This window comes from Zosterops lateralis, assembly GCF_965231275.1.
Source record: "Zosterops lateralis genome assembly, chromosome: 2".
In the NCBI taxonomy this organism is placed as follows: Eukaryota; Metazoa; Chordata; class Aves; order Passeriformes; family Zosteropidae; genus Zosterops; species Zosterops lateralis.
In genome coordinates this window covers 106,214,081-106,228,809 of record NC_139763.1, presented here as the reverse complement: position 1 = coordinate 106,228,809, position 14,729 = coordinate 106,214,081, and the positions used below count along the sequence as shown (strand labels likewise).

Below are 14,729 nucleotides of genomic sequence, written 5' to 3'. Positions count from 1 at the left end.
TGCTGATACATTTGACATGAACAGGAAGTCCCTGGACTTAAGAGTGGAATAATGAGGTTGATGTCTACCAGACATTCTTCCTAAATTCAGTGTATCACTCTTTATGGAACTGGCCTGCAGACCACAAATAAGATCCTTGCTTTCATTAAGTCCTGCCAGCATACATTACCAGTGCTGAATTATTGCATCACTTTGTTTTGCTCATATTCTTCCCTTTACATCATGTGTTTTTCTCCTCAAAACTTTTTTTCATTTTCCTACTTCTTGCTTATATTTGAAATACATGTCTGTATTACTTTCTTCTAGCTAGCCATAGAAATTCCATAGCACACAAGCCAAAACTGAAATTCAGCAGATAAGCATCTTAAAATCAACAAGTTTTTTAAAAAAAGTATCAAGACTTTCCTTTCCAACATAAAATAACCCTAACTCTGGAAGTATTTCCCCACATCCTTTCATGGTTTATATTCTAGTGCTTCTACATTCCTTAACTTTTTGCTTTAGGGTGTAGTTCCCTCAAGCATGCTGACTTTGTCAGCAGAACCAGCTTTAGAAATCTCCACTCCTTCCTCCTCAACCTCAGTTATCTCTACATCCTTAACTCAGCCAAAAAGGGCTCTCAGTAGGGCAACATTTTTTGATAAAACTGGGGGGGGGGGCAGAAGTTTCCTTGAGGAAAAATCCAGCCTGTGATCCTGTTTACAGTGCAGTGACTTCTAACAGCACAATGAAGGGGCAACAAATGTCACTCAGCAGGAACAAGAAGGACAAACCACTGCCCCTCACATCACCACAGAGGCTGGTGTGGTGTGAACCTCTTACCCAGGGCCCAGTTCTAAATGCATCTCTGACTGAAACCAAATGGTTTGAGTTTTACAGCACAAAAAGCTCTGGGTTTACAGCACAAAAGCCTCCTTGCTGCACAAAGGCCTCATGGGTTGTTTAGGATAAAATGGCTTTGTCTGTCTCAAAGAGGCAAGGTTACCCTTTACAGCCTAAACACCACAGACAGAGGTGCCTGGGACTGGAGAACCTACTGGCTGCTGTTCATTTCCCTCACACAATGCAACTTGGCAATCCCCACTAACAACTCCCGACAGATTTTAGGGCTTCCCCTCTTCTCATCATTGCATCCATGACACCACTGTGACCTAGGGCTACAGCTGTATTTATGAAGTTTGGCTCCAAGGCATTTTAAGCTTTTCCAGTGCCTTTCTGGAGCACTTTGGCACGGCAGATACCACCAATATCATCTCTAATTAAACACACCTAAAGTTAGGCTTGTGCTTAACCACCCACAGATAGACCAGCCACCTCTCAGGAGAGCATTTCACACTGGTGCAGTCAGGAAGATGAATTAATCTTCACCTCTGAGCTTCACAAACTACTGTTGTTACATGATACACACAGAAATAGGCCTCCACTAACCCAAGTTTTGAATGGACTCGTCTTTGCTTTTAAGGAGTAAAAGATTTTAGGAAGAAAGAAAACACCTCTGCCAGCTTGCTTCCAAGGGCTTCTTACCTATCCAGGCAGTCATTTACAAATTGTCACAACCACTTGTTCACATATTTAAACAGATTCTACTCTCATTTTGCAGATTTAAAGGGAGGAAAAAAAAAAAGGCAAAAAAAGCGCATGGAAATAGTAAAAAAAAAACCCAACAGTGTCACAATTAATTCTAGACACCCAAGCCTCTCAGATATGTAATCTACTGCCCTTCTGTTGCTATTTCTGCTAGATGTTCCTTTTTCTCTTACGTATTAGTGCATCCAACAGAGATGGATTAATCTTTAGCAAAGGTTTAGAGGAAGGTTAGAGGGATTTCTTCTCCTCAGCTGTCTTGCTGCTCTTTCTACTGTCTTGCCAGCATGCCTAACCTGATTAGCATCACACTTATTCTTTAACTAATCAAGATTAAATTTAAGTTACAGAATGGTATCGTTTGTATCTTCTGAACAATCCTTTCTTTGTGCCATTCTCTATTGCTTTTTGTTCCTCTGCTGCTGCCTCTGTTTTGACCTTTCTGTAATACTTGGACAGGTGGTGTCCAGAAGCAGGTTTGTGGTCCAAGTTTTTAATCATTGCACTTTGGAAAGAGAGGTTAGAGATTCTTATGAGCAAGACATGTTCACATTCTGCATTGCTGCTCACACAAAAAGAGATTACAAGAGGGATTACAGTCAAGACAAAAAAAAAAAGCAATTTAATGGAGCATATTTAAGTACACAGCTTTCAAGGTCTTTTGCAACTGCCTCTAAAAACAGAACAAGGCAATTACAATCACATCTTCAAAAAGCCCTCACAGCATCTCTCTATGGTGTGAGAAGTCTGCTTCCTCCATCCTTGTCCTTCATAACAATCCCTCAGAACTTGCAAATTAAAAGCCCGTCCCCTTCTTCCTTTATTAACCCACCCCACCCATGTTATGCACGCAGCAGATCGTGAATGTGTTGTGACAGATAAAAAAAAATAAGCTACAGGAAACATACAAATAATAAAGCACAAACACACAAATTGGGATGAGATCGACCACACGCCGAGCTCTTCAAACTGAAAGTAATTTCTGTGATATTTTAGGTTCCTTTTATGAGGAGAAGGCAGGGACAGCCTGTTGCTGTTTGGGAAGGGGGAAATTAATGGGCACTCCCTTAAGGAAATGGGGACAGCTGACTAAAGCTGAACTTCAGTTCAGCACTAGCAGAGCACTCGTGGATGTTGATCCTCCCTATTTCTCCCAGGGCTTTAAATCAAATCTCTTCCAAGGCGGCGGATCCAGCATTTATTTTTCATGCAGTCCATGTGTAAGCAGACAGGTGAGTGCTCCAGCATTTTGCCATTTCCTCTCTCTTAAGGACAGATGACTTCCTGAGCAGCCAAACCCTCCCTGCTGCCACATAAGGCTGGCACTGTTTGTTTTTAACTCATCTTCTCCTCAGATTAACTCAAGAACCATTTAATGTGATGACCTGCAATGGGAAGAAAATAAGCAATGCCCAACCTCAAAAATGGTTCTTAGGTTTACTTTCTGTATTTCAGCATTCTGGGGTGTAATGCCAGCTCCTGACCCCTGCCTTTCCTTTCTCTCTGAACAAACCTAACATCCCTCTCTGGGAGATACACCTCACGTGGTTCTGATGTCATGACGTCTTTCCAATTTTACTTTGTGCCAACAGTTACACGTTCAGTGCTGACCTTCCAGAAGGGATATTTCAATGGAGAAACATTGAAACAAGGATTTCATCACCTAGTACTTTAAAATCCATTTGTGCAAGAGCCTCCCTGAAGAATGTAAATGAGTGGAAATCCACAAGTCTAATAATACCATCAAATATAGATGTGCAAGACTTCAGTGAAGTTTCAGCACATTACAGGAATTCTCACACCATATCCACAAACCAGCAGAAGTAATGAAAATTTTATTATAAAACTGCAAAGAGCCATAGGTTGCTTAGTATTGGTTTCTTCTTTGTTCCAGTTTCCAAGTGGTAATTAAAAAGTTGAATGCAAAAAAAATTAGACTTTTTAATTAATATTTTTATTTATATACCAGTTACTCTGCTTGCCATACAGATCCTTATGATTACTGCAGCTGGTCTCCTGAATAATCTAGATTATGAAATTTCACCATGGGAGACCTGAGTCAAGCCCGTAAGACATGATGAGAAGTTATGAGCTTTGGTTGAAAAACAACAAACGTTGGAAAAACTACCACATTCGTAAATAAGACCTCTCCATGTAAACCACTACTAAATTCACTACTTATTAGGCTTAACTATTCAAGTCTCATTTCTCAATCAATCTACATGTATGTGGGACAGATTATAAAGGTCTCAAATAACTTCTTGAAGCCACAGGTCTACTGTAACATAAAACACTTAAATCTGATTTCCCTTCCAATTATATTCCTTGAGGCAGAGTCATTCCTCAAACTTTAAAGTTGTCATTTCACAACTAAAACCCACTGAGCTACTTCACTCTATTCTGTGAGGGAGGTTTTTCCAGACATCAAATTGTTCTGGAGCTCTTTTCAGTTTGCCAGCATCTTTTTCATGATAAATCCTGGACACCAAAACTGGATTCGGTACTGCAGTACCCAAAGAATCCACAGAATACATGTGCTTGTTGTTTATACACCCGACAAACATGTTTTCTTCTCTGAGCCACCACTTTGGCAGCTCATGTTTAACTGGCTGTCAACCATGACAACTTAGTTTGCTTCCAGTGTCATCTACATGGTGATTTCCATACTTTTTGCCCTAATCATCTGCAAACTTCACATGCTACAGTTTTGTCCTCTTTTAAATTATCTGTGAAGAGATTAGATTGATCCAAAAATACATCCTTTTCATTTTCTTCAAACAGATCAAGTAGAAAATTATTCATTACATCTGTATTTTTTATATTCCTCTGTATGCTGAGTTTTAGCCTGCTGTTATTACACTTGCAAATATTTTAAGTGGGGCATCTGTGCCAGCTCTTAAGCATCTAAGGATGATATATTCAGCAGTTTGTCAAGGGAAGCTGTAATCTCATGAACAAAACTGATCTTGACAACTCGCAGCTTTTAGTGATGTTACAATCAATACCGTGTTTATTAACTTCTCAGGTCGCCTGGGAGACTTAGTAAATCAATTTTTGTATCGTTCCCTTTTAATCCAACTAAATAAAAAAGACTTTAAAGGGAAGCACCTTCCTCTAGGCACTGTCATCACACTTGTGAAGCCATTTGTGTGCTGTGCAGTCAGGAGAACTATTAGAACTTCATCTAAAAAGTCAAATTTTTAAGAGTCAAACTTCCAGCATGTACCTTGAGGAATATACGCAAGGTTACAGTAGCCACTTGTTAAATTAACTGAAAGGAAAATATTACTGTAAAGCTCAGAGGTAGTAAGATGTGAGAAAATCAACTGAATGCAAAAAATTGGCTTGCCCATCAATTGACAGCTAAAATATGTTAGTATTTAACAGAAAATAAAGACACTAGCATTTTAGAAGAAAAGTACCCCAACGAATTAAATGAATTAAAACCTCTCCGGTTTCCCTCCCCCCAAAACCACAATGTTGCCTTTTCCCAAAAAGCTCCGGAATAAAAAAATTTCCAGCGAACTTCTCAGCAAGATTCCCAGGCTAACACACTTCTTGGGAAACCAAAAAGCAGCAGCAGTGACAAAATCTGCCTCTAGTCTCTGGTAAGGCTGTTGGAGCTTGTCTTAAAGAGAGAGGAAGAATTTTGCACAGAAATCTGAATGTGAAGTTTCTGGCTGCTATTTCTGTGCTTAAGCTAAGGCCACACACATAGGGGAGAAGAATCAAAGACATTAAGACAAATGGTAATTATAAAAACAAGTTATTGAGTCTGAAATTGGAAGGTCAAAGGAAAGCAAAGCTGCTATTTCATTTAAAACAAATACAGAAGGGAAACGGAGGAAGAGGAAAAGAAAGCAGAGAAAGGTGAGAAAGGAGAAAATGGAGCCAGGGAACTAAGGCAGAAGTGTTACAATTGCTGATTAATTTAAGTCTTGAAATAGCACAAGATGTATTATATTCAATTAAACTATCCTCATTTTGAAACTGGTTTGATTACAGACAGCAATAAGCAATTTAGATTGTTTTAACTGAAACAATTTTTCCTCTCAGACCTGTTTCTGCTGCTAATTTACATACTGTTCTTTGCTTGTGCAGCAAAGCTTCACATTCTGCAATAGCAGTGCTGTGTTGCATGGTTTATATCAGTTGCATGGTTTGTATCAGCTACACAATGTGTGTTAGTATTAAATAAAGACAAAAATGAGCAACGAAAGCTATAATGGAAAATACATACGTCAGAAAAATTGCAGATAGGCCACATTTTACACTGAAAGTTTACATGAAAAAAGTTCAAGAACCAAACCATGTCATTAGACTGAACATATACCTTTAAGTTTAAAGGGTAGAACTAAGTGAAATAAATATGATGACCCTTGCTAAATAACTTAATCCGTTTTACATGTGAGGGAAGGGAACAGCCCTACAAAGGCTGGAGAAAGAAATATAAATGTTCCTGAGCAGAGCTTACTCCAATATTGGGCAGTGCGATTATACCAGATTACATCAAGGTTTTTCTTCTGGCATCTGTCAGGCGTAGTAACCAACACTGCTGTGGAATCTGCTCTCTATTTGCCAGTCTGATCGGTTAGACAGTTTCCAGCATTCCTATGACACAGATATGTTACTGGTCACCAACACAAACACTTCGTACAACATCACAAATAGATTTACAAACTATTTATTAAGGTTACATTTATCGAATTAAAGGGAATAGAAGTGTTTCCAAAGGGTATGTTTGCAGGGTGGGGGATCAACAGTGGTACTTACAAAATGGCATAAAAATAGGAGATGCTTTAAAAAAATAAGTAATCCAGGGCAGCCTTAAAGCAGCCGCAACTGTTGTACTGATGAACAGAGCCTACCAGAATTTCAAAAAGGTTCATTAAGAATGAGCATCCCAGAAAAAACAAGCAAGAGAGACTGGTGTCACCAGTAAAATGCAGCGAGCTCTTCTAGTCAGGCTGGAGGAGAAAACTTTTGGTAGAGTTATAAGGGCAACTATTAAAACCCGAGAAAATACTCCCCAGAACTCCCATCCCCAACTCCCATCACAAAAAAAACACTGGGAACCATCCTACAGACACCAAAGTCCCCTCTTTTGCTCTGAAGGAATGCATTTTCCATTTCTATCAAAATAAGCTTTATGGCCAAATTTGCAGCCTGTAACTGATGATTAAAATAAAAGTATGTTATCACTGCAATTCTTTCTGCCTTCTCTGCTCGTGTGCTCCCAAGAAATAACTTCTGCCTACATTTTCTCCCAACACAACACTGTCCATGGGTGAAGTGCAGATCCCCAAGGTGTTAACACACTCAGGCCTCAAGACCTCCAAACTGCTTAAGCAGATACACTGCCTTTGGAAAAATATTTTATCAACTTAAGAAGCAGTGGAACATTCAGAAAAACAGCATTCTATTTCAAAATAAGGCAAGTCATGAAATCACACAACATCATTGGAGACTACATCTCGTGTCTGGAAACTGACATGAGAAAGTAAAATGAGTAAGGAAGCCAACATTTCCAACCTTAAGTCTTCAAAAGTGACACTGCAAAGCCAGTTAGAACAGATAAAAATTATATTAGAAATGAAAATGAATATACCAGAAGAATTCAGTTAAAGCCTGAGCCATCCAGTGCTGTGCTACTGTCTGCAAGTACAACAGTATATACTAACCAAACTGTATAAAATCCAAAAGCCCCTCAGAAATTAAAAGCAGTAGCTGGGTTTCCACCCTTTTAAGAAGTTACAATAATTAGAAATACAATCCCTACAGCAACACGTTTTGGAATCTTAATTTTTTTTCCACCTGGGAGCCTTTTGTTCACTAGAGGAGAAGACCAAGGAAGGAGTTTTCGTCTTTGCAAAACTGTTCCTTAAAACCACAGACTTGTAGCTGTTTTGGAAATATTTCTGCATTAACTCTGGCACTTATGCCAACAACTGGAAAAGGAGACAAAGCTGTTAACATTTAAAATAGTGGAAAAAAACCCGTTGCTTTGTTTCTCCCAAGGAGCGCTTCTATTATAATTAAGGTTCTAGTAACATTTCCTTCAGGAAATGTCTCTCACACACATGGCCAGCTGCTGGCCCTGCTCCTCCTGGTCTCAGTCCCACGAGACATCCAAGTATGTGCCTCGTTCTGAGCAAGCAGGCAGTTCCACTAGAGTGCACAGAACTATTTACCTGCTTAATTATAGGCAACCCCTTTGGTACCCTGCTGGATCAGGGCCTTTCATACTATTTTGAATTATCCTGCAACGGAAGCCATAATGGAAAAATCTTGGAAGCAAAAATGCAAGAACGAAACCCCAAATTAACAAATGTATAGAAAATTTTCATAATGCACCTCACTTAGGCAAATCTAATTTGAATCCTTCTATATGGTTGAAGCATTACCCTTGCTGGTTCCACAAACCACCATCCATCCCTCCTGTAGACTCATAATAAGCTAAATTTTAGCAACAAAGAATCCTGCTCTGGCTTTTGAAAGTAAAAGGTTGTTTATTAGAAAGCAGAGACTCATTTTTCCAGCAGACAATGGATTTCTTCAAAGATGCCAACGGTATCTGAATCAAGCTCAGCCAGGAGGCAGCAATTTCAGAAGAACTAGGTTTGAAATTTATTACTCCCTTTTCCATCATTTTCCAGCAGTCCCTCAAATGCACAGTTTTTACAACTACAAAAATACATGTTCTTTGTAAACAGGAACAATGACTGGCAGTCCCAAAGGAAGAAAAAGACTCTCTAATCTCTCCTCAGGCAGAATAAACAAAGTTCTTCATCTCTGAAAGCTCTCAGTAAGATATTAATGGATGAATGGATGAACAAAATCTCGGCCCGAAAAAAACCCAACAAATAAATCAGCCCCCTCAGAATCCTTCTAAACCAGATAAAAGACTGCTTTTCCCTGTTTGGTGTCCCTTCAGCAATGCAGACAAAATATCCTGACAAACCAAACTTGCACTGGTAGTTCTGTGACCAGCCAACAGCACTTGGAGGGAAAAAGAAAAATCTGAAATGAACCTGCTAAACACTGCATGGAATAACTAATAAAATGCACCCATAGTTTAAAGGACATTTTGATGTCCTTTAAACACTTAACACTCAGTAAAAAGTGTCACATCCCCCTGAAAAAGTCACATTTATTTGGAAAAGAATGATTACCATCCACAGTGTAGACTTACTGTGTAAAAGCTGTGTCTTCTTGCAGATGGACTAAAGATACTTTCATTAGTAAAAAAAAAAATTAAAATCATGAGACTTCTATTAGAATAGTGAAAATGTAATTGGGTTTTGTCACCCTCGGGATTTAGACTTCTCCAGGACTAACACTGTGGTAACCAATAACCAATTGTGTATTATTGAAAACAGCAAACAGTCCACTACAGCATAATGACTGCCTTTGATGGAAGTCAATGACAAAGACCTGGGATGAAGAGCACTGAAGCCATTCAAAGCAGCCCCAGCTCTCGAAACACACTTAAGGTGGGAGACACTTTCCATTTGGGTACATTTTATGTCAAAGCCAAGTGAACTCTTAAGGGATGTGCTTGCTTTTCACTACCACAAAACTTGCAACTAACCTGGGCACCCTATTTTTTCCACAAGCAAGTCTCCAGCGAGTCTCACACTCATCAGATCTACAAATTGCTGTAAGGGCAAGTTATTAACATAAGCTTTTTGTCAAATGAGGTTCTCAGAAAAGTCTAAGACACTGATTAACAAACTATGTAACTCCCCTCACCCCCTTCCTCCCATTTTAAACCCAGGGTCAAGGTAGGTTTGGGTTTTGGTTCTTGTGGTTTTTACAAGTAAATCTAAACAGGGTCTGGAGCAAGAGGGCAGCTCTGCTCACAGGGGAAGTAAGGTTGGCAACTTCCAGCCACCCACCACTGCCTAATTTGCGGGAGCAGATGGAGAATGACCTTTGGATGGACAAAGGCTCATTTCTGCATGCTTTTAAAACTTAGGAAACCATCACATTCTGCAGAGGCATCAAGTGTGATGCACATCTCCAGAGGTGAGTGCAGGCACACAGTGTGATATACTGCTCTCCCTCCAGCCCCCTTTACTTAGGTCTTGCACTTTTCTGAAACCCATCAGTAAGTAAAATACCTCCACGGAAAAGTTTCTATATGAGATATAGATATGTATATATCAAACTTGGTCTGGTTCCAACACACATCCTACCGATAGCCTGAAGGCGAAGCCGTGCCGGTGCACACATTTCTCACAGCCCTTCACAAAGGCTGCATTCCCCGGCTCGCCCACGCACTCCACACCTTCACACCCACCACCCAGGGCAGCCCTGGTCCCCCTCCTGGCACTGGGGCTGTGTTCAGCCATCCACTCCGAGCTGGCTAAACAAACACGGGGAGCGAACCTGCGGCACCCATCCATCCCAGCCTGGCCGGGGCGATGTATGCAATTACGCTAATCTGCGAAGAAGGCTGCCAGTGGAAACCAAAGACGAGAACGTCAGCATTCCTGACTAGCGTGCCACGCTGCAGCCAGCCCGGCACGACAAGGAAAAGCTCCTTAACATACCGAATGGGCCTCGGGATGGCCAGGGCTGTCGCTTGCCTCCGCTCCAGGAAGGAGCCGCGGCCACCACCCTGCAGGGAATCTCGTCAGGAGTTCAACAGCCAGGCCAAGGCCCGGAGCCTTTCCATACCTGTGGACTGTCCCAGCTTCCAAATGAAGAAAAGGCTCCTGGCTGCAGGAAATGAAACTGTGATTGGGATAGAGATTAGACTGCGGCCCCAAGTTAAGTGGAGTTGGTCTACCATGAGTGCTACCTACAGATGGGCCTTTTAGTGCACTAACCGCTGAAGTGGCATCACTCTCCTCCTTACCAAGGTGACCGCTAGGCTTTTTTGTTTATCCCAAACCACAGCTGTAGGTTGCTGGCCAGGTGTCATCCCACGAAACCTGTCCTATTGCCTCTCCAGGTCCTCAGCCGGATACAAACCTTTGCCTTCTCCCATATCTCACCACCCTCGCCAGACAAAACAGCCAGGCTATTCCAGCAGTTGTAAAGATGTCCTTGATTCAGCAGCCTTGCTCCCAATTTCTATTTTCCACGAAATAAAAAAGCAACGTTTTCTGCGAATAAAAGACCAGGGGATCCTTGACGGTGTACTGTCAACTGCTTACAGTAAAATAAACCCCCCAAAGTTAAAAAATCCTCAGGGCGCATTTATGAGACTGCTTAAGATGGTCAGTGTAAGAGAGCAATAGGCTCTTCTATTTTCCATGATTGCTGAGAACCTGCAATGCAAGATCCTAAAGCTTTTCACTGAAAGAACTACAGCGGTAGCCACTGTCTATCTGATTAAACTGCATTTACTGTCTGTCAGTTTGAACACAAACCTATACCCTATCAAGAATGACTCAGATTAAAACCAACATGTTAAAAGCAAAAACTAAATACTACACCCGAGGAAGTAAGGCCTCGGCAGTTAACACCTTTTCACCACAAAAATATGCTCATTAACTTGGCCGACAACGAGGCTGCCTGAGGAACTGAAGGAAACTTATCTGTGCTTCTTTCCTACTTACAGACAGAAATCAGCCACCAGAAAAAAGAAAGGAAAAAAAAAAAAAAGAAAAAAAAAAAGGAAGAGGAACAAACACACAAGAAGTTTCCAAACCTTTTCATCTTGTAAAGTCTCCCTGCACTAAAACAAAATACTAATAACCAAGTTTCCATAAACCACAAATTTTGCATTGAGACTTAAACACACCAGTAATATTTATGTTGCATTAACGCCCGATTTACACCAGCCCAAAAGAAAACTTTCAGCGTGAAAACCGAAAAGGAAAAACGAACAAGCAGAACCCTCGAAGCCCTCGGCGCCCTGCCCTGCTCTCAGTCCCCGAGGAAAGGGCTCGGACGCGGGCGGCAGGACTGGGCTGAGCGCGGCCTCAGGAGGGGGAGCCTCGGGATGCGCTGTTCCCGGCGGGTTCCCCGGGCGGGGCCGCGGGTGCCCGATGCGCCTCCCGGGGAGCCCCGAGTGCCCCGGCCCGGCGGCAGCAGGAGCCGTGCCCGCAGCCAGCGCTGCCCGGACAGCCCGCCCTTCCCGGCCAGGGCGGCAGCAGCTGCTGTCCCCGCGCCCCCGGCCCGCTCCGGGCTCTCCCGGGAGCCGCCCCCAGCCCGGGGACGCGCGGGCTCCCTGCGGTGAGCGCCGGCTTCCTCCCGCCGCCCCGCCGCCCGCCGCTGCCGCAACACGGACCGCGGCCCCGCTCGGCCCCCGGTGCCCCCCGATGTCCCCCGGTGTCCCCGGCCGCGCAGCTGGCACCGCGCCGCCCCGCGCCCCGCGTACCTGTTGGCCGCCCCCTCCCCGGATGGGCTCCTGGAGAAGAAGCGAGAGAAAGTGCTGTGCCAGGAGGGGCCGGCCCGCCGCCGGCTGCCCCCGCCGGACATCCCCGGGAGCGGACGGGACGGGACGGGAGACGCCGCCAGCAGCCGCCCGGCACCGAATCTCCGCGGCGGCGGCGGGCGGGAGGCGGCGAGCGCGTCCCTCCGCCCCGGGGAGGAGCCGCCGCTCCGCTCCGCTCCCCGCCCCTGCCCTGCCCTGCCGCCCGCGGGGCGGGCCCGGCCCGGAGAGCCGCGCTCGGAGCCGGGGGGTGGCTGTGGCGGGAGGAGAGGGGGAGCCGCGGCAGAGAAGCGATGGCCGCGGAGGGGAGGGATTGCTGCTCGCTGCCCGCCGCCCCCGCGCCGGGAGGGGACCGCGTTGTGTTTGGTTTGGGTTTGTTGCCTTTTTTTGGTTTGTATTTAAGTTAATGGTTCATAATTAGCGTGAACAAAGAGAAAAGATCAGAGGTAGAAAAGAACCCAAACAACAAGCAAGCAAACAAACAAAACCTCTGAAAAAAAAGGTTAGGCAGCCTTGAGAATCTACAGTCCTGACAGTAAACGCCACCGCCAGCGTACTGCTTTGTAAGCCGGGCCAGCTTTGAGGTCCCGCACTCTTTGTCCATGCACAGTCAGGAGTTGGGTTCGCGCTGTCCCGGGCGCACACAACATCTGTGCCACAACATTACAGCTGCCCAGCGCTTAAACATTGGCATCCAACAAAGGTACACGGCAGCAGCGGCTGGGGCTTCACCTCTCCCCTCTCTCTGCCACTTGAGGGTAAGTCCAGACCACACTTACTGATGGAAAGTGGCTTGGAAGAAAGGGGTTCTCCTGCCTTTTAAAAAGTTTACTTCCTAGAAAGGAGTTTGGTTTAGTCTTTTGTTTGATTTTAAACTTTTTGATACCAAACCCTTCATTTTTCTTTCTCCCTCTGAGAGTTGTGGCCACCCTTGACTTAACATCAAACTATACCTACAGATGACCTTGCCATTGCAACAGCACAGTGACAAATACTATCCTCATTTCATAGATCGAGGTGATGCACAAAACCTTAATAATTCACAGTGCGGGTTGCTGGTAAAACAGACCAACTTTGACGCAAGGATTTTAAATTCAGAACCACACTTTCTCATCTTTGTGAGCACCTCTGCTGTTCTTTGTGGCAGCCTCCATCTTACACCTTTCTATCAGCTCCTTTTTGCTTTGTGCCATCTCACAGAGCTGTGGAATGAATGAGGTTGGAGAGGACGTTAGGAAGTCACCCGGTGCAATCCTCTGCTCAACTAGGACCAGCTGGAGCAGATTGCCCAGGACTGTGTCGTGATGGCTTTTGAGTATCTCCAACTCCAAGGTCTCTGGGTAACCTGTGCCAAGCGATCACCTCTCTTCTGTAAGGTTTTTTCCATTTTTTCACCTTGATTCTCTTTCTTAACCACTGTGTCATTGTGACAGGCAGATATGAAGCTGATACTCTAGGCCCATCTGCAGAGCAGCAGCAACAAAACAGCCTGAAAAAAAACTTACTGTCTGCTTTTCTGTCCTCTTTTTCCTACCTCGGCTATGAACAAAACTTTAAGAAATGTGCAAACAGCTCTGCTGTGTATAGTCCATGTCTCATATAGCTTTGATATGGAATTTAAAAACAGACACGGCTGGATATTGGACATGCACTTAAATTTTTAACCAGTCTGAACTGGGACTAGCTGGTTGGATCACAGGTTACAAAAAGTAGCTTTCTCAGAATAGTAACCAGCCACAAACCTCACTCAGGGGACCAGCACTTAGTACACAAGGTTCTGCCCAGTTTTCAGTGTCCAGACAAGAAGCAGACGGTTCACTCAGTGATACAGATGCCCCAAGCTTTGCACAAAGCCATGAAATGTTTCATTCCAGAACAGTAGAGACGAGAACAGGAAACCACATTTTCGGAGTACCTACACATAGTCACCAATTCTCACAGAAATGGCAATCAGGGTTAGAACTGTAAAATGTAACAGCAGCTCCCAGTGGAACATCATAGAGGAGACGCTCCTTCTGACATGCAAAATAGAAGTAATTATACTCCAAAACCAAATTAGAAAAGTGGCAATTTATTAGGACTGCACAAACAGGCTGCAGGGAGGCTTAGGCTCTCCATGACTGTTTATTAATTTTAATTCTTCTTTGCCACATACTTCTCACAGCTTCCCTACCTATTGCTTAAGTAAGATCTAATCCCTAAGCTGTAGCAAACCTGAATATAATAATTAGCATTTATAAAGCATCCGGTGTCTTCAAAGGCTTTAAGCATTAATTAATCCTCGTAATCACCTCAGGATGTAGTTAAGTATAATATGGTGAGTGGTTTGCACACAGAGGCAGAGGCAGTCAGAACACCTTGCTGCATCCAAAGGCTGTCCACATGTGCCCAGAGGGGCACCTCAGGCCACCACGAAGCATTACCAGGGCTCTGCTTGTCCAAGAACAAAGAGCCAACCTAATCAGAAATGCTAATCCCGAACAGTAACATTTTGTGCTCAAATCTGTTCCTCCTAAAAGCAGAAGATGCAGGAATGTACCAAATGACAGTTGTACTGCAGGCAAATAATGAAAATATTAAAACTAATCAACACACTAAAACTGTATCAATATAAAAGATGAACATGGCACAGGTTAGAGAATCTCTTTCTGGTTTTTTTTTTGTACCCTGGAGTAATTGAGTATCACATGACCTAAGAGTAAATAGTTTTGACCCATTTAAAATAATAAAAGAGGAACTCAAATTTAGCCACCTACAC

At 43.5% G+C, this 14,729-nt stretch overlaps 1 protein-coding gene across 1 annotated transcript in view; it reads right to left on the bottom strand.

Annotated features, from left to right (window-relative positions):
- CRYBG3 (crystallin beta-gamma domain containing 3) overlaps positions 1-12,040 on the bottom strand; it is an 82,823-nt gene extending 70,783 nt beyond the window's left edge. Inside the window, exon 1 of the mRNA XM_083885062.1 lies at positions 11,918-12,040. Within this exon, the coding sequence (XP_083741188.1) occupies positions 11,918-12,018 (101 nt within the window). The 5' untranslated portion in view covers positions 12,019-12,040. The remainder of the gene's footprint in view (positions 1-11,917) is intronic.
- Positions 12,041-14,729: the final 2,689 nt, after the last annotated feature.